Source organism: Schistocerca nitens, chromosome 1, assembly GCF_023898315.1.
Source record: "Schistocerca nitens isolate TAMUIC-IGC-003100 chromosome 1, iqSchNite1.1, whole genome shotgun sequence".
Classification (NCBI taxonomy): Eukaryota; Metazoa; Arthropoda; class Insecta; order Orthoptera; family Acrididae; genus Schistocerca; species Schistocerca nitens.
In genome coordinates, this window is record NC_064614.1 from 515,495,677 (window position 1) to 515,522,811 (window position 27,135).

Here is a 27,135-nt window from a genome sequence, read left to right on the forward strand (position 1 = left end):
GTCAGCCACTTCGAGCCACTCATCCTCCCACCGACGCATGACTCGTGAGCTCAACAGCGAGGTGAGTGCGTGCAGGGGGATAGCAACTGAGATACTTGTGGATCGAGACACTCCTGCTTGGCTGCGAGATCTGCCCTTTCATTCCCAGCAATGCCGACATGCCCCGAACCCAGCAGAAAGCCACAACCTTCCCCAGTCGCTGTAGTTGGAGGAGGGCGTCTTGGATGGTCTGGACTATTTTATCTGCTGGATGCAAACGTTGCAATGAGTGAAGGGCACTGAGTGAACCGGAACAGACAAGAAATTTAGGACAGGAAGAACGTCTCATCTGCTCCAGCGCCCGCAAGATCGCATACAATTCTGTATCAAAGACAGTAAAAGGCTGAGGCAGTCGGACCCTGAGGACACGATCCGGAAAAACAACAGAGCAACCATCGGAATCCCCCTGTTTCTACCCATCCGTAAAAACAGCTACATAGTCGTGGTGCTCAGATAAAATGGCAGGTAATGCTGCATTAAAAACGGTGGCAGGGGTGCTATCTCTCTTGTACTGCAATAAATCTAAAATCACTCCGGGCCTCTTCAATAACCAGGGTGGCAGGCGGTTAAAACCCAGGATTTGGGGTTGTACAAACTCCACACCGAGGGACTCTAGCACACGTTGCACACGGATCCCAAACGGCAACGTAGCCCGGGGAAGGTGGGAAAAAAGGCGGTCCAGAGGTGGATGAGCAACAATATGGTGAGCAGGTGAGGTGGGAGCTGCAAGAAACTTACAAGCCTGGCGCAGCAGCAGGAGCTGCCGCCGGATGGTAAGTGGCGGTTCCCCAGCCTCTCAGTCGTAATCTAGAATGAGTAATATTACGAAAGCATTTTGGTAGTAGAAAATTTCCATTGCATCCATCTAGTATAAGTCCTGCACGCGGCTTGCCCACAAGAAATACGGGTCCCGCAACGAACTTGTTACGTCATACTATTCAGCTTGCCCGCCACACTTCGCGGAAGCTCAGCCCCGTGTAGAGCCCACGGGAAATCAATATGTAATTGAAAAGGTACCCACCAAAGATCTTAACTTTGTCGTGTGCTGTAGAGAGCCTGCATGCATTGAAACACGCAGTTAAGAATCATTAAACTTGTCTCAAATGGTTACTCGCTCCCCTCCAGAGACGGCTGCTGGCAGCCGAGAGACCTCCAGTATCACGTGCTGTGACGTACGCGCTCCGGCCTATCTTTCTCGTGGGCCTCGTAAAATATAGGATGTCTCTACACGAGCCATTCGATTGCACAAGCCTGCATCTTTCACACTAATTAAAAGCAGGGGACCAGTGCGGAATTTTTGCAGTTTAATAGTTGGAAATCATAACAGTATCTGGCATAAGTGTAGTCGCTGGGATAAAAAAAAGGGAGAGAAAACATCTTTAAAAATGAACCGAACGATGTCAAATAATAACCATGAATTTATGATGCGTCCTTGTAATTACACTTCGATGCACATAATTTTGAAAAAAATTCTTTACGTACCATTACATACTTCGGTGTAAACTATAAATAACGTAAGAATGTAATCTTCCTGTACTTTTTGTTTCCAATTTTCTTTAAGAGATACACAAATGGCAGTTAATTTATTTGCTCTTGAAAATGCGAATAAAGACGGGATTTCGTAAATGTAAACCTGCTCTTTGAAGCATTTTTCCCTATGGCTTTTTTATAGTTGTTGCAAATGCAATCTTAATAGGCAACTGCCCTCTTGTCAAACATGCTTGTTTCAGATGGTCTTAACTTTATTCGTGGTATTACAACAATTTCCCCAGAGTCAGTCACGTCAGCATTAACTGTGAATAGGGAACTCGTGCGAAACTTTCCCAGCTTTATATCTGTAAATAATGACAGTGTTTCCAATAAGTGTAATCAAAAATGGTTCAAATGGCTCTGAGCACTATGGGACTTAATATCTGAGAACTTAGAACTACTTAAACCTAACTAACCTAAGGACATCAAACACATCCACGCCCGAGGCACGATTCGAACCTGCGACCGTAGCTGTCGCGCGGTTCCAGACTGAAGCGCCTAGAACCGCTCGACCACTCTAGCCGGCTAAGTGTAGTAGTTGAGATAAGGGTAGTTGAGGGAATGAAGAGAAAAATATTTAAAAATGAACCGATCGACACGAAATAATAATCATGAATTTATGATGCGTCCCTGTATATACATTTCCATGCACATAATTTTGAACAAAGTTCAATTACAGGAAGCACGTTAGGCCGTAGTAATAATAGGTGAATCACAGTTCAAGGCAACGATGACAAATGTCGTTTCGGAAAGTATATTCGTTCAGAAAAATCAGCTTGTACGACGGACAGAAATAATGGATTACCGCAATGATCACGGTTATTATCTATGACAATGCTGTATAGAAATTATAAAGTTAATAAGTAATTCAAAACAAGTAAAATAGTATTTGTAATAACATAAATTGAAAAGGGAGTCTCTTATTCGTGATTAATAACCTAGCTTCGTAGCATACAGGTATGCCGTTTTGCCTATGATAGTTAACATCCTCTTTATATTAAAATTTTCTACAAATAGTAAGTTTTAGCTAAGCAGCCGGTTAAAAAACCCTTTATCACTGTGCGATTAGTATATGATGAGATAAATGGGTGTTGACTTGCGAAATAATATATATGATAGAAAACTCAGATGAATGTTAGCTTGTGTATAGGACTACAACGCTTTTATTATCACAAGGTTCATCCCATTTTACAACGGCATACTTTTGCATGCATACATATAAACCTAGGGGAACTTTTTACAATTCCTTTGCACATCATCGTTTTCATTTAAGTTTCACAAATATTCTCTGTGACCTGCACCGGACACAATTGGAACAACTAGACGATGATCAAACTTTTCCCAAGCTTTGGCGAGATTGTCTGTAGTGACAGTTGTTGTTAAAACGCGTCGTACTTCAGCCAAAATTTTGTAAGGAAAGCCACGAGGACGGATTCTTTCATACAGCCCACAAAAAAAGTTATCCCGCTAGATGGCGGACCTGTGGCGCCAATTGGGCAATGAGAGATCAGTATCGCCATTACGGCTGATCGGTCATTGCTGCATCTCACTATTAACAAGTTCTCTCACATGCAGTGTTCCACCGTGCTGAAACATGAAATTTTCGGAATGTCTTTGCAATTATGGGAAAAATTATATCTCTAACACATCCTCGTGCGCTATTACTGTAACCACATTTTCCGCAAAAAAGAACTCTTTCAGGAGAAACACTACAAAACATATGAAACCTTGGAAAGTCTCTCTCGTATTTAGCTGCGGAAAGTCACTGCTGTGTTCCCCATTTTGTTACATTATGATGGTTTACTTACCACGTAAATGGAACGTAGTCTGATCATTAAATATTAAACGTAAAAGAAAATTGTTATTTTTAATTTCTATACCCAGAATGAATTCACAAAACTCTGTACGTTGTTATAGCAAAACTCTGCGCGACCTTGAAGCAATAGGATCCTTTGTGTCATGTAACAGAACGTAGCCGTCACATACTCAACACGCTCACGCATCAGTTATAGTTAACTCTCGACTCACTCGATGACAAGACTTGTCTTAACTAAGTGTAAAAGCTCTGGTTGAAGACCAAACAGGCTCATAGTTTTAATACATCAGAAAGTTTCGCAGTAAGTGATGGGCATTATGTCATAGCATAACCAGAATCCAGCGCATATAGCGGCTTGTAGCTAAAATTCACTTCGCTACGGAGCATGAATTGTTACAGAACATTAACTATGGCACCTCCTGACCTGTTTCCCAACGAATGTTATGAAGATAATTGCAGAATATGTAATTTTTAAGCAAGATTTCCCACAGAAGCCTTTTGTTCACCCCTGCGCACAAAGTTCTCAGATACAGTCGGCAGACAGACATCGACAATGCAGAAACGTGAAACTGTGATGGGACATCTCATAAAGTAAATCACGTTTCTGCCGATATGAGAACGACACAGAGTGTCGTTTTCATCGTGGACCTTGGCAATAGGTGATAAGCGATGTTTAGTGAATGCATCGGTAACGTGAAAAGCGGGTTCCTCTCCGAAGTCATGCTCACGTTTGTCGTATGGGCCACATCGAGCTTCCGGGCGATCTAGTTTTCCGCTTTTTTGTTATTATCAAGAGGATAGTTACATTAGCTGCCCTGCCTTACAAGAATCCAATGTGAGCCCAGTGATCTAAAATAGCAACAATAAACTGAAATGTCACTGTCTGCTGTAATAAGGCACTGTACGTTAACCGCCTGCGGCTGCCTGCATAATACAATCTGGCTGGATTTCCCAAGTTATATTAGGACTTGTTGGGCGCCATTATACTACGAATCGCTGCCTCCCCTCCCCCCCCCCCCTCAAAGACGCACACTCTCTCATCAACGTGAAGTACTGCATGTGGGACTGTCTACACCATCACATTTAAGGGCATTGTCTCAGCGAAAGGTGTTACCGGTAACTAGCAATTATATGGTAACAGAAACGGCCACAGAGTTTTCACGCGTCTCTCACTTGAAGAGTTTAGCAGTACATACCATCTCTGCTGACACTTCGGAGAAAAACGATAGCTGAAAAATGTTCAGGAGAACGAAAACAGAGATAAACATAATACCGATATGTGATGTTTGCGTGAAGGAGTACGGAATCTCCGCAAAAGCGTGAGAGTTGCAGTCATAGAACTTCTCCAGTGTAGAGGGGAGGGGCGGCACGCTATGAAAATGCTCTGTTCCGTGTTACTGTGAGCTGTTCTGAGCTACAGAAGGTATTCTGTCCCACCACACCGTAGTCCTGTATTTTCTCTGTATTTACTTCGATGTCACGGGAAGTAGCTAGTCTCATTGAATATCTCACGTCTTGTGATTAAAAAACTTTGCACAAAGCGCAAGACGCCTGACAATGATCGGAATTAATTTCTTCGATACTACTATAGAGGTAGTTAGTTTCACTGAATATCTCATGTTTTCTGATGGAGAAAGTTTTCACAAAGCACAAGAAGTCGGACAGTATTTTGACACTGGCAATACAAATTTACAGTTTGACACTGACAATACAAATTTACAGTTACCAAATCTGCAATGCACTCTACATGGCATTAGGTGCTAAATTTTCAGAGTATTAGCTTGGTCAGCTGGACCTCAGCTGAAGAGATGGGAAGGAGCGTGTTTACGGGAAAAGACGGATTGCTTCCGACAGGCAGAAGTACGAAAAAAAATGGTTCAAATGGCTCTGAGCACTATGGGACTCAACTGCTGTGGTCATCAGTCCCCTAAAACTTAGAACTACTTAAACCTAACTAACCTAAGGACATCACACACATCCATGCCCGAGGCAGGATTCGAACCTGCGACCGTAGCAGTCGCACGGTTCCGGACTGCGCGCCTAGAACCGCGAGACCACCGCGGCCGGCTGAAGTACGAGTAATAATCGTGGGTAAATAGGAAACGCCAATATAGCCTTAAGTCTCAGCTTCTGTCATTTTTGTAACAAAGTTGGCGTGTCTAAATCGTCTGCTGGGTGTAAAGAGGTTTTTATCTGAAGTGTCGAGGTATTGCGATCCGAAAGAATGAGTTCATGTGGCATTGATATTCCATTATTTGTTTTAGATCATCTCATAGGTGGTTTACGCAGAGGTGGGGGGGAGGGGTGAGTTTGGGATCCCTACCACGGGACTACATTGTTCGGAGTGTATCTGTCATGGTCGCCTATTGTCCCCTGATTCATGCTTTTAAGAAATCGATGGTCTTTGGACTTGTAACTTAACTCTTATTGATAACCATCGTCCCTCTCCTCCACCTCCCCTCTCATACAACGGCTACATAAGACATAAGGTACGACTACATTTCCTGATAATTTTTAAATTACGTCATATCCTCATTTAGCTGTTACTGTTTTTATTCCATCACTGCAATTTCGGAATTTGTGACACTTTCAAGCATGAGATTTAACGTTATATTATGTCACAGAAATACGTTGAAATAACGTTGTTGTAGTACTGTGTTACTCTTGATGATCAACATTGGTTGTTGTTAATGACATCAACAGATTTATTATTGATATGTAAGTGGAAGCCATCTCTGCCCACGATTACTTACATTAACCTACATGCCAATAAAAATTACGTCATTAATAACACTAAATGATTATACTACCATCAAGAGTAACTCAATCGTACAATAACGTTACGTTTAATCTATTTCTGTAACGTAACATAACATGGAATATTATCTTTGGAAATGACACAAGGCCGAAACTGCTAAGTGAAATAGAAATAGTAACAGCTAAAAGTGAATATGAGTTCACTTAAAAGATTGTAGAAGCTGTGGGCCCATATTACAAGAAATTAATTTTCTGATAACGTTGACGCAAAAATTTAACATCCTATCTACCTGTGTTTCTAAACACCCCATAACAAATTTCAGTTGTCAACAGAGACTGCATTACAAGACATGTTTGGCTTCCCAGACATTGAATTTTATAGAAGTTACTGAAGCTTCCTATTTATATAGTTAACTTTTCAACTACTTTTAAATAAAAACATGTCATTGGCGTACACAATCACTTCACCATCTGTAAAGTTTGGGCCGGCCGCTGTGGTCGAGCGGTTCTAGGCGCTTCAGTCCAGAAGCGCGCGGCTGCTACGATCGCAGGTTCGAATCCTGCCTCGGGCATGGATGTGTGTGATGTTCTTAGGTTAGTTAGGTTTAAGTAGTTCTACGTCTAGGGGACTGCTGACCTCAGATGTTAAGTCCCATAGTGCTCAGAGCCATTTGTAAATTTGGGTATGTCGTTTGTGTAAACAATGCACAGACTGAACGTAAAAGTTTTCTGGAGGTAGTGACATCACATAAAATAATAAAAAACTTTGTAACAAAAACGACCCTTACAAAAAAATTACATTTTTAAGGAGAGTGAAAAAGCACTCTTCATAGTTGTATAACATCTTGACGTCAATTATATTTTTATGTAGCTTCTTGCCAATGTCTAAGACATTTTTATGACACTGTACTAACGTACCTTCAGTATAGTCAAAGTATTTTTTTTTTTTTCAAATTACAGTCCTCACTGACATGGCTGTTTTTTTTTTCAGAAAATGTAGTTGGATGTATGAGAGAATGACTCGATAGGTGCACTAATTGTACTTCATAAAGCTCATAATACGCTAATCTTTTTCAGAACAGAAGATTAAGTTACATTAACGATACATAGAATTCATGACATTCAACCGTATCCATGTTGGGCCCATCTTCTTCCTCCTCATAGAGAATCTATGTTTTAAATATGTTTTCGCTGTCACTCGTCAAATAAGCAAAAGGCGTTGTAACGTCTTGAGTTTTCGATTTCCTAATTTTGACTACATTCTGATAAATCTGACTCAAAGTCAACTCATGTGGAAGCTTCACCTTTCTCCGAAGTGCAACCGTAGGCCAAGGTCTATCGATAGCTAGTCTGCTTTGCAGATGTGGAAAGGTGTTCGATGTTTTCGAGAGGAGGTAATGACTGTGTCCTAACCATCAGATACTTCAATGACCTGATTCTGTTTCTTACATGAAACTCAGGAGACGTCTTGCTCGTTGTTGTTGTTGTTGTGGTCTTCAGTCCTGAGACTGGTTTGATGCAGCTCTCCATGCTACTCTATCCTGTGCAAGCTTCTTCATCTCCCAGTACCTACTGCAGCCTACATCCTTCTGAATCTGCTTAGTGTATTCATCTCTTGGTCTCCGTCTACGATTTTTACCCTCCACGTTGCCCTCCAATACTAAATTGGTGATCCCTCGATGTCTCAGAACATGTACTACCAACCGATCCCTTCTTCTAGTCAAGTTGCGCCACAAATTTCTTTTCAATACCTCCTCATCTGTTATGTCATCTACCCATCTAATCTTCAGAATTCTTCTGTAGCACCACATTTCGAAAGCTTTTATTCTCTTCTTGTCCAAACCAGTTATCGTCCATGTTTCACTTCCATACATGGCTACACTCCATACAAATACTTTCAGAAACGACTTCCTGACACTTAAATCTATACGCGATGTTAACAAATTTCTCTTCTTCAGAAACGCTTTCCTTCCCATTGCCAGTCTACATTTTATATCCTCTCTACTTCGACCATCATCAGTTATTTTGCTCCCCAAATAGCAAAACTCATCTACTACTTTGTCTCATTTCCTAATCTAATTCCCTCAGCATCACCCGACTTAATTCGACTACATTCCATTATCCTCGTTTTGCTTTTGTTGATTTCCATCTTATATCCTCCTTTCAAGACACTGTCCATTCCGTTCAGCTGCTCTTCCAAGTTCTTTGCTGTCTCTGATAGAATTACAATGTCATCGGCGAACCTTAAAGTTTTTATTTCTTCTCCATGGATTTTAATACCTACTCGAATTTTTCTTTTGTTTCCTTTACTGCTTGCTCAATAAACAGATTGAATAACATCGGGGAGAGGGTACAACCCTGTCTCACTCCCTTCCCAACCACTGCTTCCCTTTCATGCCCCTCGACTTTCGTAACTGCCATCTGCTTTCTGTAAAAATTGTAAATAGCCTTTCGCTCCCTGTATTTTACCCCTGCCACCTTCAGAATTTGAAAGAGAGTATTCCAGTCAACATTGTCAAAAGCTTTCTCTAAGTCAACAAATGCTAGAAAAGTAGGTTTGCCTTTCCTTAATCTTTCTTCTAAGATAAAGTCTTGCTCATTGGGCCAAAAAGTATGGCCTCTCATGGAAAAGATGCAAGTCATTCTTGAACATTTTCAGACTATGCAATAGCATATACAGAAAATATATCATGCCGAATTATTATTGTGACCAGCGTTTCCACCAGAACTATATTTCTCTTCAGATGTTGCCTACTTTTCAAGCAGTGAAACAGTAAAGAGGTCACTTCATTCTGCCCCGTCTTTGAAACGGCTTCATGATATGTAACGTAACTGTTTCATCACTGGCAAGGCCGTAAACGCAAAATACATAATGCCATAGCTGTCTCACATAAAATGTTGCGTTAGTTGTTAGCTGAGGCACAGGAAGGTTCTTTGAATGTCATCGTAGATACAATTGTCATCAACCCCTGTGGAGAATTCTTTTGAAGCGTCTTTTTAATTAATAAAACGCTTCCGCTTTTCTTAAGTGAACTTCCTGAATCGTCACTGACGCTAGTAGCAGATATCCGTTTCACTAAAGCGTTGCAGGTAAAACAAGCCTCAAATCGAGGATATCCAAATGATATACTGAAGGTACTGAAAACTTCCCAGTAGAGTTTGTACGGCACATTAATTTGATATTTATCCAGAAAAACTCAGTGAATTTTTTCACAGTTGGAGTTTCGGGCAGATACCTTTTGGACAAATTCTTACGGAAGGGAAACCTCTTGGTTTACATAAAGATAGGTGATATTCGACAGGGTCTCTGAGTGGCCGAAGTGCACGAAGTCTATTATTGTGCTTGCCTCTCATACCCTTTGCGGAACCGTTGTCTGAGATCAGATGCTGTGGGATAGTGCATAATCGATGTCGACAGATTGTATGAAAAGCCATGAATGCCTCTCTGCATACCGATTAGTCTGTTATAGTAGCATCTGCAGTCACTCGGCCTTCCTTTTTGTTATAAATACTGTGTGCAAAAGAGGTTCTGGACAACGAACCTGAACCGGTGCCATCACCACCACTTGCTCGCTCTTCATGCATTATTTTGTGCGACCATTTTTGTTTCACACTATCAAAAGTGATAAGACCAGCCAAATAGGAACCTCGTGCATTTTTGTCTCCATTCTATAGAACTCTGAGAAAAACTGTTGCCTTTGTCAGTGCTGTCGTTTGAAAGCAGCGCAGTCTTTTGCATCTGCAGCCAAAGGAAGCGGTGGTAAGGTCAACCAAATACCCACTCATCAAGAAAAACAGGTAGATAATTTACTGGTGGAAATAAAGAATGCAGATAGTGCTTATTCATGTGTTCCTCGCCCATCAGCTTCTTTTTCATAATACATTTTTCTTTCTTTTTGACGTTACTGCTTTTTAGGCCATTACATACTATCTTAGAGACTCATTACAGAACTACAGACATTGAACCGTCATTTACGAAAGAGTAAACTGAAATAATCCAACAAGTACCACGAAGGTCGTGTGACTAGGGCCTCCCGTCGGGTAGACCGTTCGTCGGGTGCAAGTCTTTCGATTTGATGCCACTTCGGCGACTTGCGCGTCGATGGGGATGAAACGATCATGATTAGGACAACACAACACCCAGTCCCTGAGCGGAGAAAACCTCCGACCCAGCAGAGAATCGAACCCGGGCCCTTAGGATTGACATTCTGTCGGGCTGACCACTCAGCAACCGGGGGTGGAAACCACGAAGGTCAAATGAACACTGAGGGTGCTTTGTTGTCTGCTTTCACACAAAATAGCTCTTGTCAAATGACAAAGGTTGATTTCGTCAGAAGTTATTTTGGCAGAGGCTGTTTTTGTAGACCCATCATGTTGTTAAGCTGTAATAAATCACGACAAGAGATTATCTGCCTTATCTGGTTAGAACAAAGTGTGAATCTCGGGGATGACTACAAGACTGCGCTGAAATCAGAAAACTAAAAGAATTGACGAAGGTTGTTTTTATTACGAATTTTTCTGTCATAAATGAATAAAATCGATATTTCGATCACGGCTACATTGAGCATAACGTCAGTTTTATCCGTTTAACAACAGGCGTTTTATGACATGATATGACTTTACACATATAAAACTTCTATATAACTGTCACCGGTAGAAGAAAGTCGATTTCGGGGAGGATAACAAACATTTCAGGTCCTAAGAACATATGTCTGTAAATGGATATTTCTGCTTCTAGGGACCACTTCATGTATTCTCAGAATTTCTGTGAACGTTTGTGCAGTTGGTCATCGCTCATTTTCAGCAACATGATGTATGCTGTGCCAAATTTATATGTGGTAAGGTCAACCAAATACCCACTCATCAAGAAAAACAGGTGGATAATTTACTGGTGGAAATAAAGAATGCAGATAGTGCTTATTCATGTGTTCCTCGCCCATCAGCTTCTTTTTCATAATACTACCAGCCGGCCGCGGTGGTCTAGCGGCTCTAGGCGCTCAGTCCGGAACCGCGCGACTGCTACGGTCGCAGGTTCGAATCCTGCCTCGGGCATGGATGTGTGTGATGTCCTTAGGTTAGTTAGGTTTACGTAGTTCTAAGTTCTAGGGGACTGATGACCACAGATGTTAAGTCCCATAGTGCTCAGAGCCATTTGAACCATTTTTGATAACTACCATGTGGCATAACAGTATTGGTATGCCTCTGAAGTGTGGGATGTGGCCAGATACCGGTCCGGCACAATAAATTTAAAATAAAACCTATGCAGCACAAGTCAACATTTTAGTCATTATATATGAAATAACTCATATTATGTATAACATGCACTGCCGGCCGAAGTGGCCGTGCGGTTCTAGGCGCTGCAGTCTGGAACCGCGAGACCGCTACGGTCGCAGGTTCGAATCCTGCCTCGGGCATGGATGTGTGTGATGTCCTTAGGTTAGTTAGGTTTAACTAGTTCTAAGTTCTAGGGGACTAATGACCGCAGAAGTTGAGTCCCATAGTGCTCAGAGTCATTTGAACCATATAACATACACTACATTCCTGCTAACGGCTGTGATGGGCGAAAAAGAGTTGTTTAGAGTGACTGCCATGTGCGTCCGTACATTCGTAGAAATATGAACTCTCACTCATGTTCGCCATGAAATGGCGTCGCGGACAAGGAAGACTAACTGAGGTCATTACAGACGGAGAAAAATCCTGGTTAAGACAGGACGGGGAAGGTTAATGTATCGACTGTGAAGAAACCATTGCACTATTTAAGGAACAACATGAAAAATTATCTTGATAGCTGGACAGGAATTTGTACCTCAGTTCACATGGGTGCGGTCACTGTGTCACGGGCAGCATATTTGTGTCTTACATTCATCTGGGGTATATTTATGTAGGTCACCTGGCACATTCTCCCACAAGGACAAGTACAGATCGTTGTGGTTTGGCGACTGAGTAGGTTATACAAAGCGGTTTCTTTTGGTGAATTACTGTGGGGAGCATGCGTTGCCGAGGTGCCTCTACAACCTCACCCCCCCCCCTGCCCTACCCCACCCCTCCGTCTCTCTCTCTCTCTCTCCCACTTTTTATCCAGTTGTACGGGTTCTGATGTGTCCATGATTTGGCAAATTTGTACCAGAACAACGGTCGTTGAATCATCCAGTGTAACGAAGCAAAAGAATACAGACACAGACAGATGCAGTGAAATCGTTCAAACATCAGACAGTCAAATGCAGCTGAAACGGCCATCAGGCTGTGCTGGGATGATAGGACACAACGGTCTGTTGTCAAGTGGCGAAAAATAGGCTACTTGAAGGAATTCCAAAGCCGGGGTGGCGCTGGTGAGAGCCGGAAACATCCCTTGGTGTTGAGACTATCAGCCGGCAGTGGACCATCCTTGCTTGCCTGCTGACAACGCCAGTAACCGCCGAGATGCAAAACTGACGTATCACAGTCTGGCATCTGATTTTTGTACGCCCTGATTACTATAATGAATGATTTTCACATTCAGCACACAAAGGCAAAGAGAATCTATTTTTCATAAAGTCGTATGAGCAGAGGGGAAATTTACTACATTTACAATGCCGCAGTTAATATGAAAATTATGTTAAACATTAAAATAGCGTGAAGGGATATACCGGCTCCTGATGGCTTAAAGAAACACAAGCTGTACAAGCCTGTCTACATAAGACAGAGACAGGAAAACGACATTTGATCCTGGGTCATCTTAAGAGGCTGGCGTACTACGCCATCGATAGGTTTATATGTAGTGATGTAGAACATTTGTGAGATGGTGTACATGCATTACTTTGTTGGATTGGCTTAGTGTCTCCCTCTCAAGGATCAGTTTGTGGCTCGGCAGTTTTAACGTGAATGGTTAGTATATGATTTAACGTGTGCTACATGAAAACAATGCAGTATAGTGTTGTAAATGCCTTATGTTCACTTCGGTTTATTTTTTTGAAGTTGGGAACGGGTGGCGACCTCGACGGTTTAATAATCTGTGCTGATATTGTTGGCCCTATGCAGAATATTGAGTGCGTCCTTTGTGCGACGGGGAATAGAGGTGAAAGTATAACGTTGGGTACAGTTGTGCTGCAGCAGTGCAAAGTAGATCTCGTTGTGTTGGAATCCGAAGGTGATTGAATCCATAAGCACTAGCACAGCTCGGTAACGGCATAATACACACTCTACCATTGCTCACAACTTATACCACCGCGACCAGCGCGCTTCCCTGTCTGGCAATCTAGTACACCAACGTGTTGAGATTTCAGAGCAGATCTATTGGCTCAGTGAGCTGGTCGTCAAAAGTTTCTGCCCACACACTGAGGCTCAACTGATATTGATTGTCCGTGGCCGTTGTGTAGTGGATATTCTGATTAGTCCACTTACAGATGCTGAGATTGGCGTCGTCCACTGAAATTTACTGCGCATGGAAATTTACTGGCGTGGAAGCGATGCGTGTCTAGACATATGTTCGTTATACCTACATTGTTTCTCACCAACTCAGGAGATATTTCAAAAACTTTGTCCCATTATTTAAAATTACCCTCTATAACACGGGGCCGAGCACTGATTACCGTAGGACGCTTGTAGAACATCGCACCTGCGTCGCGAAGTTGTATTTGCAGCAGTCGTTCGCTATGACTCGCTTATACACTTCTCAGCTTCATATGGCAGGCTGTTCCGTCACTTGCCTTCACATGGACGAGCACCCAGCGATTGAGACCAAACAGGCGCGTGGCCCTACTAAAGATACACGGCAGCTAGCTAAGTCCCAACGGAGCCCAAGGTGTAATGGTGAGTGAAGGAAGCTGACAATTTACTTTAGCCGGGGCAGTGTCGCTTTTGTTTTTCAACTTCCACCAAGCTGTGCAAGATTATTCTCTTCCCCCCTCTCTCCCTCCTCCCTCCCTCTGTCCCTCCCTCTCCGCATTGTCACCGAGTGAGGACCAACAGCTGTAGTCCACTAGAACAGTGCTCGTCGAACTGCGGCCAGCAGGTAGCATGCTACATAAAGCCAACGTTCGTGCCTTACGCGGTTCTGAGCTGCATTTTATAACAACAAGCATCTAGCAACTAACAGCCAATTCCAAAAACGTCAAGCCGGACGAAGTGGCCGTGCGGTTCTAGGCGCTGCAGTCTCGAACCGCGAGACCGCTACGATCGCAGGTTCGAATCCTGCCTCGGGCATGGATGTGTGTGATGTCCTTAGGTTAGTTAGGTTGAAGTAGTTCTAAGTTCTAGGGGACTAATGACCTCAGAAGATGAGTCCCATAGTGCTCAGAGCCATTTGAACCAAAAACGTCAAACAGCGTTACGAGGATGTTAAGAGCGTACTTTTCTTTGGGCTCTGAGCACTTTGCGACTTATCTTCTGAGGTCATCAGTCGCCTAGAACTTAGAACTAATTAAACCTAACTATCCTAAGGACATCACACATATCCATGTCCGAGGCATGATTCGAACCTGCGACCGTAGCGGTCGCTCGGCTCCAGACTGTAGGGCCTAGAACCGCACAGCCACTCCGACCGGCGTACTCTTCTTTCTCAGTAATAAACAAAAATACTAACAGAGATAATAATATTTCAAAATGTGTTTGATTTTAATTTGATGTTGGCGAATTCGACCGTGAGTTAAGTAAAGTTGGTCGGTTACCTTACGGCCAGAGGGCTAAGTAGCACGACCACTGCAGGGTTAGGGAATGTGGGAGGGAGAATGTCATATCGTTTGTCTTCCAGTGGTGACAACTCACGGGCGAGAGCGACTCTACCGATGAGTTGCTATGGTATATATTTTGAGACGGAGGTACGATGGATTCGCGAATGTGCATTACAGAGATGGTCACCTTAAAGGACAGTACATATTTGTAGTAAGAAATATGTAATTGCATTACAGCTGTTATAGCACAAAGAGAAATGACACTGAAAACATTTCACGCATTTGAATGAAAGTGCAATTACCATTATTAATCAATTAAATGTTTGCTCACACAGACAACACAACAACACTTCGTAAGGCAATTACAGTGTCACAACTTTCGCGTCACTGATGTTGGAAACAATCGGCAACAGAGAACAGTCGACATGAAGTGTGACTAATAGTTCGTACATTTAAGGATCAATACTCGGGGCCGGCGGCCAACTTACCGCGCCCGTGCTAAAGGTAGTCTATTAGGGGCTCATAAAACACTACTTTATGTGGATTATTACCACCCCGCAATATCAGAATCGGCTCTTGACCAGGGAAGGCTGACGACCACTGCTTTAGATCACGGTCACCGCATTCCGAACGTTCGAGCACGCCGGTTGCTCATCGCAAAGAAATGCTTTCGTGTTTGTAACTGTCAGCTGCGAGAACCGTATGCGCTGTAATGCGAGACCCCCGTACCCCTTGATGTAGACGTCGGAGCAGCGGCCGCCGCCGAAGAAGTCCTTCTCGTCGAGCGGGACTTCCTCGGTGCCGACGACGACGACGCGCAGCTCGAGGTCCCGCGGCTTCCGCGGCGAGATGTCGACGGGCGGCGGCGGTAGCGCGGCGGCGGACGGCAGCGGGAAGAGGTCCAGCCAGAGGTGCAGGAAGCCCTGCGCCAGCCCCGGGAAGGCGGCGTGCTGCAGCGGCCGGCGCTCCACGTGCTCCGCCACCAGCCGCGGCCGCCACGCCCGCAGCGCCTCCAGCGCCAGCTGCTCGCGCCACTCCGAACTCCGGCGCTCCGCTGCGACGCGAAAAACACCGCCAGTTTCTCTCAAAACTCTATTCAGACGTTTTTTATCGTCTCATTCAGACTTAATACGCATTGCAACAATGTAGTATACAGATCCCGGTTAACTAGTTCTTTGACTTATGTATGTGCCAAGTCACAACTAGGGGGTCGACGGAAAAATCGACCTTTTTAAACATTTTGTTTTTTGCTCCACAATTTTCTCTTAGTCTCAGTCAAAACGTAATCATTTTAAAAATATACTCTAAGACACAAAAACAAAGTGCGAAGGAATTATCCGAATGGGATGGAAACCGGTAGATGTGACGCACAGGTATAGACAAGCAAATGACTACAATACCACAAAAATTCAATTATTTGTTCAAGAGAAACAGTTTCACAAATTGAGCAAGTCAATAACGCGTTGGTCCACTCCTGATCGTTATGCAAACAGTTATTGGGTTTGGCATTGATTAACAGAGTTGTTAGATGTCCTCCTGACTGATATCGTACCAAATTCTGTCCAATTGGTGCGACAGATCGTCAAAATCCCGAGATGGTTGGTGGGAGTTCCAGTGACCTTGCTCGCCAAGGCAGCGTTCGGGAATCACGAAGGCAAGCAGTAGAAACTCTCGCCGTGTTCGGATGGACATTATTTTGCTGAAATGTTAAGCCAAGGGAGGCTGGCCATGAGGGGAGACAAAACGGGACGTGAAATGTCATCGACGTACCGCTGTACTGTAAGTGTGCCGCGGATGACCACCATAGGGATCCTGCTACGAAAAGAAATGGCGTCCCAAACCGTCACTCCTAGTTGTCGGCCGTATGTCGGGCGACAGTCAAGTTGGTATTCCTGACCGCCCGGGGCATCTCCACACACATAGGGGCAAGAGTGCGCATCTATGCATTGTGCTACTGAAGTATCTACACACTATACACTGTGTATATCATACAACAAGTACAAGGATTTTTTAACACGGTATATGTTCACTAACGTAAAAAAGACGTTCAATCACTATTTGACCCTCTTAGAATCGATTTTTTTGTTTTCTGAAAAAGCCTAAGTTCTTAATTAGGTTTCCAGCTCTCTCCATACCAAATTTCAGACAAAGTTACTTTCTCATTTGTAATATTACTACGGAACTGTCGATGAAACAGTTCTTGCTCCATCAAAGTTTCAAATGCTGTTCTTCTTCGGAATATCCTTATATATTATTAATTAATATCCACTAAGTTCCCGCTTTTCTCTTTTTTAACGATTCCTTTTTAGGTTTCAGGATGGCCTTAACCATTTTTCCTATTTATGGACGTTTGCATGTTTTCAAGCGAGACGTATTAAATAGTTTGATGAGAATGTTGGGAAGTGTACTTTTTTCAGATTTCCACTAGATCACTTCTATGGATTGACTGTAAGTAGACACAAACCTCAACGCTTTTATTTCCCATTACCTGCCACTGCCAAAATTCTAGTAAGTCGTTTTATGTATTTGTGTACAGGTAAACACCTGGTAATGCAAATATAGTTTGCGAAACCGTTCGTGTCTTTGAATAAAGATTTTTTACAGTCGCAGCTGTCCTTATTCAACATTTTCACAAGTATGATAAGGTTCACAAGGTAAAGACTGTTAGTTCTGTTGTACAATTAATCACAGAATATTTAAATTCGAAATTATTATTTAGAAACTTCCATTCGTTACAAGACAAATATCACACAGTCAAACAAACCATTGATATGACGACTTCTTACTGCGTGCATTTCAAAATTTCGTTTGTTTTCAAAGAGGAGAAAAAGTCAATATAAAGAAGAACTGATCACTGAACTGTAGGTTATAAACAGAGACGTAACCCTACATCATCCCCCCTCAGTATCTAAGTCAATTGCTTAACAAATAAAACACACACATTGGTGTAATATTATACAATATATACTGTAGAATATTACACCATTGTTGTTCGTGTTTAATTCATTATGTATAAAATATTCTAGCAAGAACCGACGGAACATTCAATCAATGTAAGGCAGTTGCTTGCAGTTCTCGAGAATTTCACAACTCGACCAAATCGAGTAAATTTCTTTAGTGAGCCTCTTGGAGGTATGGGTAACTCATTCTCAGGTGAAGTGCTCTGTAGGTTATCCTGTCGGCCACTGGTATTCGTGTTCACAAGGATGTTGGCAGGTTTCAGTCCGTCAAATGAGATGTCAGTTGGCACATACTTAATTTTTAGAGTGAAATATTGTGTTTTTACTCCAGGACTTCATAGGAGCCTTCGCAAGGAGGCTTGGCCTTCACTTTGTCATTCCTCACAAATTCAGGAGTTGTATTATGCGGATCCTTACTACGGAATGCTATTTCCTTTACCTTGTGTGAACATTCTGAACGGCGTAGTTTATCCACTTACTAACGTAACTGAGAAGTGAATACTGGAAGATCTACTTCTGGTTTGTTTTCCGACCTCACAATGAAATCACCAGGCAACGTTAGAGTTGTGCCATACAGTGTCTCAGGAGCTCTTGAATTATTTTCTTTTCTCACAAATCAACGCATTCCTAGGAGAATTTTAAAAATGATGTCATTCCACTGATTTTCACCATTTGCTCTGGAATGATGTCACTTCATTTATTTTTACCATGTGCTCTAATGGCTGCCTTGAATGTTCGATGGTGTCTCTTTATTTTCACAGTTAATCGTGGATGATATGCCGTAGTTTGTGATAATTTAGAATCTCAAATCTTACCAAATGCAAGGAACAGCTCTGGTTGGAACTGTCTTCTTTGGTCAGTTACTACTTGGTTAGTTGCTCCAAATCTAGTGATCCTGGAGTTATAAAACGCTCGCGTCACTGTTCTGCTCGACCATCACATAATAGAATTTCTGTCCAGTTACGGAACCGACTAATGTAATTTCAAAGGTAGGTCGACTGGATCGACGTGTACCACCTTAAATAGTCCCTCTGTGGCTGGAAACTGGCCAATAGGAGATTTAGTATGTCTAGTCACTTCGTTGTTTTGGCGTTCTGTGCATGATTTCGCCCATTTTTTGGATGTCTTGTTCGATGCTTGGCCAAATGAATCTGCTCGTTACTAATTTCAGAAAGGCGTAATAACATTTTTCATCATACTGTGGTAATACTGAAGAAACATAATATCTAAATTGCTGAGGAATATAAAGGACGAATGTTACTCTTTGATACATCACTCCATAATAATCTTCTACAAGCGATTTCCTGCTGTTTAAATTTCGATGACGTTTGAGAACTAGAGTGAAGTTTCTCGAATTCTTGATCATTCACTTGAGAGTCTGCTATCTTTTCGTTACTAGTTGGTACTAATTCTTCCAGTCTGAATAGGTTGTCAGCCACAGTATTATCTACAAGTAATACAAGTTCATTGTTTAAATTCGGGAATGTTAAAGGTGCTGCGTTTGTAAGATCCATTTGCACTTCTCGAACTGCTTTAATGCATCCTCTACCTTCTGTATACTTCTTTTGTCGTTTTTCTTGGTATTCTTCAAGTAATCATTTAGAACAGCTTGATGTTCGGCGATCTCTTCCAAATGTCTTCGGTAAAAATTCACTGTGTCAAGGAAACGACGCATTTCCGACACGGTTCCTGGAAATTTGCAATTAGTTATCGACTTTACTAGTTTTGGGTTTCTTTGGTACCTTCTGTGTTCATCCACATCTACTGTGCATCTACATCTACATGGATACTCTGAAAATCACATTTAAGTGCCTGGCAGGGGGCTAATCGAACCATCTTCACAATTCTCTATCATTCAAATCTCCTATAGCGCGTGGAAACAACGAACACCTATATTTTTCCGCACGAGCTCTGAGTTCCATATTTTATCATGGTGTTCGTTTGTACCTGTGTAGGTCGGTGTCAACAAAATATTTTCGCATTCGGAGGAGAAAGTTGGTGATTGGAATTTCGTGAGAAGATTCCGTCGCAACGAAAAACGTCTTGCTTTTAATGTTTTCCAGCCCAAATCCTGTATCATTTCTGTGACACTCTCTCCCATATTTCGCGATAATACAAAACGTGCTGCCTTTCTTTGAACTTTTTCGATGTACTCCGTCAGTCCTATCTGGTAAGGATCCCACACCGTGCAGCAGTATTCTAAAAGAGGACGGACAATCGTAGTGTAGGCAGTGTCCTTAGTAGATCTGTTACATTTTCTAAGTGTCCTGCCAGTAAAACGAAGTCTTTGATTAGCCTTCCCCACAACATTTTCTATGTGCTCGTTCGAATTTAAGTTGCTCGTAATAGTAATTTCTAGGTATTTAGTTGAATTTACGGCGTTTAGATTTGACTGATTTATCATGTAACCGAAGTCTAACGATTTCCTTTTAGCACTGGATGACCTCGCACTTGACCTTACACTTTTCGTTATTTAGGGTCCAACGCCAATTTTTGCACCATACAGATATTTTTTATAAATAGTTTGCAATTTTTTTTATCTTCTGAGGACTTTTTTAGTCGATAAACGACAGTGTCATCCGCAAACAACCTAAGACGGCTGCCCAAATCGTTTATATAGATAAGGAACAGCAAAGAGCTTGTAATACTACCTTGGGGAACGCCAAAAATCACTTCTGTTTTACTCAATGCCTATCCGTCAATTACTACGAACTGTGACCTCTCTGACAGGAAATCACGAATCCAGTCACATAACTGAGACGATATTCCATAAGTACGCAATTTTACTACAAGCCGCTTGTGTGGTACAGTGTCAAAATCTTTCCGGAAATCGAGGAATACGGAATCAATTTGAAATTCCTTGTCAATAGCATCAACACTTCATGCTATTAAAGAGTTGGTTGTGTTTCACAAGAACAATGTTTTGTAAATCCATGTTGACTGTGTGTCTATAGACCGTTTTCTTCGAGGTAATTCATAATGTTCGAACTCAATATATGTTCCAAAATCCTGCTGCATATTGAAGTTATGATATGGACCTATAATTTAGTGGATTACTACCTTTCTTGAGTATTGGAGTCACCTCTGCAACTTTCCAGTCTTTCAAGTTTTTGGGTACGGATATTTCGTCGAATGAACAGTTGCGTATCATTGTTAAGTATGGAGCAATTACATCAGCATACTCTGAAAGGATCCTAATTAGTATACGATCTGGACCAGAAGACTTGCTTTTATTAGGTGATTTAAGTAACTTCGTGAACTCAAAACACAGAATCTGCCATATTAATTCTTAAACCAACATTGTTGAATCGTTCAAACAGGATAGTTAAATGTTAAGTATGTTGTTCTGGAGAGCTAGAAACTATCAGTATATCATCTAAATATTCACAACAGAAATCTTAATCTCTCAAAATTTTAGTAAATCTCCGAAAGGTACTGGGTGCATACCTGAGGCCAAACGGCATGAAACTGAATCCATAAACTTCAAAGCGTGCAATCACAGCACTCTTTTCCTTATCACTTTTAGCTAGTGGGATTTGGTAAGATGCTTTGAGGACATCAACCTTAGAGAATATTTTTTGTTTGGATCACATTGGGGTCACCACTTGTTGGTCCTGTTGTACAATTAATCACAAAACAGAGTATTTTAAATTCTAAATGTTGTTTGGGCACAAATATCACACACTCAAACAAAACAACTGATGTCTAGACCTCTTACTCCGTCTCTCTGCATTTCAGAATGTAATTTGTTTTCAAATAAAAATAAAGACAACACAAACAAAAACTATTTACAGAACTGGAGCCTCTGAACGTAAACATTACCCTACAAAGAGTAAACAGAAATCATATATATTTCCAGAATGAAATTTTCACTCTGCAACGAAGTGTGTGCTGGTATGAAACTTCCTGCCAGTAAGTTTCAGTATGTATGTATCCTGTATAATACTCTTCAAATCAATAAATGCCTGCTACTACACACTTTCTAAAGTATCTTACGTTCTTCCTCAGGTTTCAAACTATCGCCATATCATATTTCATTGAAATCGGTTCAGCAGTTTAGCCGTGAAATGATAACAGGCATTTGTAATATTACTTTGGATGTAGGATCTGTCATTTGCTTAACATGAAAAGCAGACAACTATTTCATCATCATACTACAGTTCAGAATCAAGGACAAGCCGAATCTGGTCATTGATATAATCATGGCATTACATAAGAATCATTTTAACGTCAGGTTCGTTGTTGTCGTCGTCGGAATCAAGGTTGTTCTGGAAAAGAGACTCTTTCCTCACAAGTAACGAAGACATTTCAACGATATAAGCTTCAGTTATAGTGATTGAAATATTTTTTTAAATATGTAAACTACATTTTTTAGTAATTTTTTTGTAAAGACACAGTAATAACGTAGCTATTCAAAATCACATCTATGTGCCATTTCTACCAGTGGACTGATCCTGAGATTGATACACAGACGGGACACAAGTTGTTGTTGTTGTGGTCGTCAGTCCTGAGACTGGTTTGATGCAGCTCTCCATGCTACTCTAACCTGTGCAAGCTTTTTCATCTCCGAGTACCTACTGCAACCTACATCCTTCTGAATCTGCTTAGTGTATTCATCTCTTGGTCTCCCTCTACGATTTTTACCCTCCACGCTGCCCTCCAATACTAAATTGGTGATCCCTTGATGCCTCAGAACATGTCCTGCCAACCGATCCCTTCTTCTGGTCAAGTTGTGCCACAAACTTCTCTTCTCCCCAATCCTATTCAATACTTCCTCATTAGTTATGTGATCTACCCATCTAATCTTCAGCATTCTTCTGTAGCACCACATTTCAAAAGCTTCTATTCTCTTCTCGTCCAAACTATTTATCGTCCATGTTTCACTTCCATACATGGCTACACTCCATACAAATACTTTCAGAAATGACTTCCTGACATTTAAATCTATACTTGATGTTAACAAATTTCTCTTCTTCAGAAACGCTTTCCTTGCCATTGCCAGTCTACATTTTATACCCTCTCTACTTCGACCATCATCAGTTATTTTGCTCCCCAAATAGCAAAACTCCTTTACTACATTAAGTGTCTCATTTCCTAATCTAATCCCCTCAGCATCACCCGACTTAATTCGACTACATTCCAGTTCTGCTTTTGTTGATGTTCATCTTACATATTCCTTTCAAGACACCGTCCATTCCGTTCAACTGCTCTTCCAAGTCCTTTGCTGTCTCTGACAGAATTACAATGTCATCGGCAAACCTCGAAGTTTTTATTTCTTCTCCATGAATTTTAATACCTACTCCGAATTTTTCTTTTGTTTCCTTTACTGCTTGCTCAATATACAGATTGAACAACATCGGGGAGAGGCTACAACCCTGTCTTACTCCCTTCCCAACCACTGCTTCGCTTTCATGTCCCTCGACTCTTATAACTGCCATCTCGTTTCTGTACAAATTGTAAATAGCCTTTCGCTCCCTGTATTTTACCCCTGCCACCTTTAGAATTTGAAAGAGAGTATTCCAGTCAACATTGTCAAAAGCTTTCTCTAAGTCTACAAATGCTAGAAACGTAGGTTTGCCTTTCCTTAATCTTTCTTCTAAGATAAGTCGTAAGGTCAGTATTGCCTCACGTGTTCCAGTATTTCTACGGAATCCAAACTGATCTTCCCCGAGGTCGGCTTCTACTAGTTTTTCCATTCGTCTGTAAAGTATTCGTGTTAGTATTTTGCAGCTGTGACTTATTAAACTGATAGTTCGGTAATTTTCACATCTGTCAACACCTGCTTTCTTTGGGATTGGAATTATTATATTCTTCTTGAAGTCTGAGGGTATTTCGCCTGTTTCATACATCTTGCTCACCAGATGGTAGAGTTTTGTCAGGACTGGCTCTCCCAAGGCCGTCAGTAGTTCCAATGGAATGTTGTCTACTCCGGGGGCCTTGTTTCTACTCAGGTCTTTCAGTGCTCTGTCAAACTCTTCACGCAGTATCATATCTCCCATTTCATCTTCATCTACATCCTCTTCCATTTCCATAATATTGTCCTCAAGTACATCGCCCTTGTATAGACCCTCTATATACTCCTTCCACCTTTCTGCTTTCCCTTCTTTGCTCAGAACTGGGTTTCCATCTGAGCTCTTGATATTCATACAAGTCGTTCTCTTATCTCCAAAGATCTCTTTAATTTTCCTGTAGGCAGTATCTATCTTACCCCTAGTGAGATAGGCCTCTACATCCTTACATTTGTCCTCTAGCCATCCCTGCTTAGCCATTTTGCACTTCCTGTCCATCTCATTTTTGAGACGTTTGTATTCCTTTTTGCCTGCTTCATTTACTGCATTTTTATATTTTCTCCTTTCATCAATTAAATTCAATATTTCTTCTGTTACCCAAGGATTTCTACTAGCCCTCGTCTTTTTACCTACTTGATCCTCTGCTGCCTTCGCTACTTCATCCCTCAAAGCTACCCATTCTTCTTCTACTGTAGTTCTTTCCCCCATTCCTCTCAATTGTTCCCTTATGCTCTCTGAAACTCTGTACAACCTCTGGTTCTTTCAGTTTATCCAGGTCCCATCTCCTTAAATTCCCACACTTTTGCAGTTTCTTCAGTTTTAATCTACAGGTCATAACCAATAGATTGTGGTCAGAGTCCACATCTGCCCCTGGAAATGTCTTACAATTTAAAACCTGGTTCCTAAATCTACCTTTTAGTATCTCCAGGGTTCTTCCATGTATACAACCTTCTTTCATGATTCTTAAACCAAGTGTTAGCTATGATTATGTTGTGCTCTGTGCAAAATTCTACCAGGCGGCTTCCTCTTTCATTTCTTAGCTCCAATCCATATTCACCTACTATGTTTCCTTCTCTCCCGTTTCCTACACTCGAATTCCAGTCACCCATGACTATTAAATTTTCGTCTCCCTTCACTATCTGAATAATTTCTTTTATTTCATCATACATTTCTTCAATTTCTTCGTCATCTGCAGAGCTAGTTGGCATATAAATTTGTAATACTGTAGTAGGTGTGGGCTTCGTATCTATCTTGGCCACAATAATGCGTTCACTATGCTGTTTGTAGTAGCTTACCCGCATTCCTATTTTCCTATTCATTATTAAACCTACTCCTGCATTACCCCTATTTGATTTTGTATTTATAACCCCGTAGTCACCTGACCAGGAGTCTTGTTCCTCCTGCCACCGAACTTCACTAATTCCCACTATATCTAACTTCAACCTATCCATTTCCCTTTTTAAATTTTCTAACCTACCTGCCCCATTAAGGGATCTGACATTCCACGCTCCGATCCGTAGAACGCCAGTTTTCTTTCTCTTGATAACGACATCCTCTTGAGTAGTCCCCGCCCGGAGATCCGAATGGGGGACTATTTTACCTCCGGAATATTTTACCCAAGAGGACGCCATCATCATTTAATCATACAGTAAAGCTGCATGTCCTCGGGAAAAATTACGGCTGTAGTTTCCCCTTGCTTTCAGCCGTTCGCAGTACCAGCACAGTAAGGCCGTTTTGGTTATTGTTACAAGGCCACATCAGTCAATCATCCAGACTGTTGCCCTTGCAACTACTGAAAAGGCTGCTGCCCCTCTTCAGGAACCACACGTTTGTCTGGCCTCTCAACAGATACCCCTCCGTTGTGGTTGCACCTACGGTACGGCTATCTGTATCGCGGAGGCACGCAAGCCTCCCCACCAACGGCAAGGTCCATGGTTCATGGGGGGGGGGGGGGGGGGGGACAAGTAAGAGACATGATTTAAGAATACTTCATTACAGTGCATTTGAAGTGTCAGTCATTCTCAGTGTCTCCACACTCTTGTCAAAGCAATAGAACTACAGAACATCGCACATGGCTCCAAGTTCAAGCAACAGCAAAGATAAAGCGTAATCACTGAACTCAGGAAATAAAAGCAACTCGGGAATCGAGTCACAAGCACCGGAAAATACCTAGAATAATAAAAAAACTTAGAAGGCTCTTGATAACTGTTACAAGTATCCACAACAGAAAATTCCATATAAACATATAAAAATTGTGAAAAGTGCATTCAGCGAACAGTTTGGCAGAAAAATAAGTTTCATAACAGGCACACCAGCAACAAAAAGTGGATACACTGCCTGACAAAAAGAAGTTAAGTACCAAGAAGGGGAGGAGGACATGAAATGAAACTTCACGAATTAAGAAGGTAGGTGAAGTTATTTCAGTGCTTACAATATCGAGTCAAATTTAGAAAAACGCGTTAGTATGAATCCACTTGTCAATACGACACGGCTCCCCCCCTGGTCCGGATGCAAGCACTAATGCGGTTAGGAAAGGTGTTGTCATAAAGTCGTTGTATCCTCGCCCGAGGTAAGCTAGCCCACAGCTCTTCTCGACATCCTTGATACTGGAACTTGGACGAAGTTCACGTCTGAGCTGGTCCCACACAAGTTCTATCGGGGGCAGGTTTGGGGATCTTGCTATCCACGGGAGTAAAACATCACCATATCGCAGACAGTTCACAGGGGCACGTACCACGTGTGGGTGAGCATTGTCCTGTTGAAAAAAGGTTTCACAATACTGTCACACAACAGCTAACACGAGAGGACGCCGGATGTCTGTGACTAATCGTTGTGCCGTCAGAGTTCCCTCAGTCACTACAAGCAGTGACCTGAAGTCACACGAGCTGGTACCCAAACAGTGACGCCAGGACCAAGACAGATGTGCCCTCCAAGTCAAGAAGAATGGATCCTTTGTTCAGGTCGCTGCAAGACTCGGCGACAGTGTTCAATCCAAGGTAGTGTAGAACCGTAATTCGTCACTATATACTATGTGATACCATTCACCAACAGGCCAAGCTTATCAGCCATGGCAACTTTCCAATCTAAGATGTTTGTGTAGTGGTGTTAACGATAGCCAAGGTTCAAATGGTTCAAATGGCTCTAAGCACTATGGGACTTAAAATCTAAGGTCATCAGTCCCCTAGAACTTAGAACTACTTAAACCTAACTAACCTAAGGACATCACACACATCCATGCCCGAGGCAGGATTCGAACCTGCGACCGTAGCGGTCGCGCGGTTCCAGACTGGAGCGCCTAGAACAGCTCGGCCACACCGGCCGGCACGATAGCCAAGGCATTGGATAGTAATGCACTAGCGCCACAGCTGTTAGTCCCTGAAAAATAGTGTGGTATGATGCAGAATGTTGTAGCGGATTCATTGCTCGTTCTCGGATCGCAGACGAACATGTAAAGGGGTTACCATGGCCTTGGTGCACAATACACTTGTGGTCGCCCGACACGGTCGTCTGGAACCTTGGCAAGTATGCCTGTCCTTATGGTCCTACGCAGTCCAACACCAGGCCACAGTACTATCCAAATGACTTACAGACCTGGA

At 42.1% G+C, this 27,135-nt stretch overlaps 1 protein-coding gene across 1 annotated transcript in view; it reads right to left on the reverse strand.

The window, feature by feature from the left end:
- LOC126258318 (otoferlin) overlaps positions 1-27,135 on the reverse strand; it is a 198,490-nt gene that overhangs the window by 68,150 nt on the left and 103,205 nt on the right. The window contains exon 12 of the mRNA XM_049955637.1: positions 15,676-15,844. Within this exon, the coding sequence (XP_049811594.1) occupies positions 15,676-15,844 (169 nt within the window). The remainder of the gene's footprint in view (positions 1-15,675; positions 15,845-27,135) is intronic.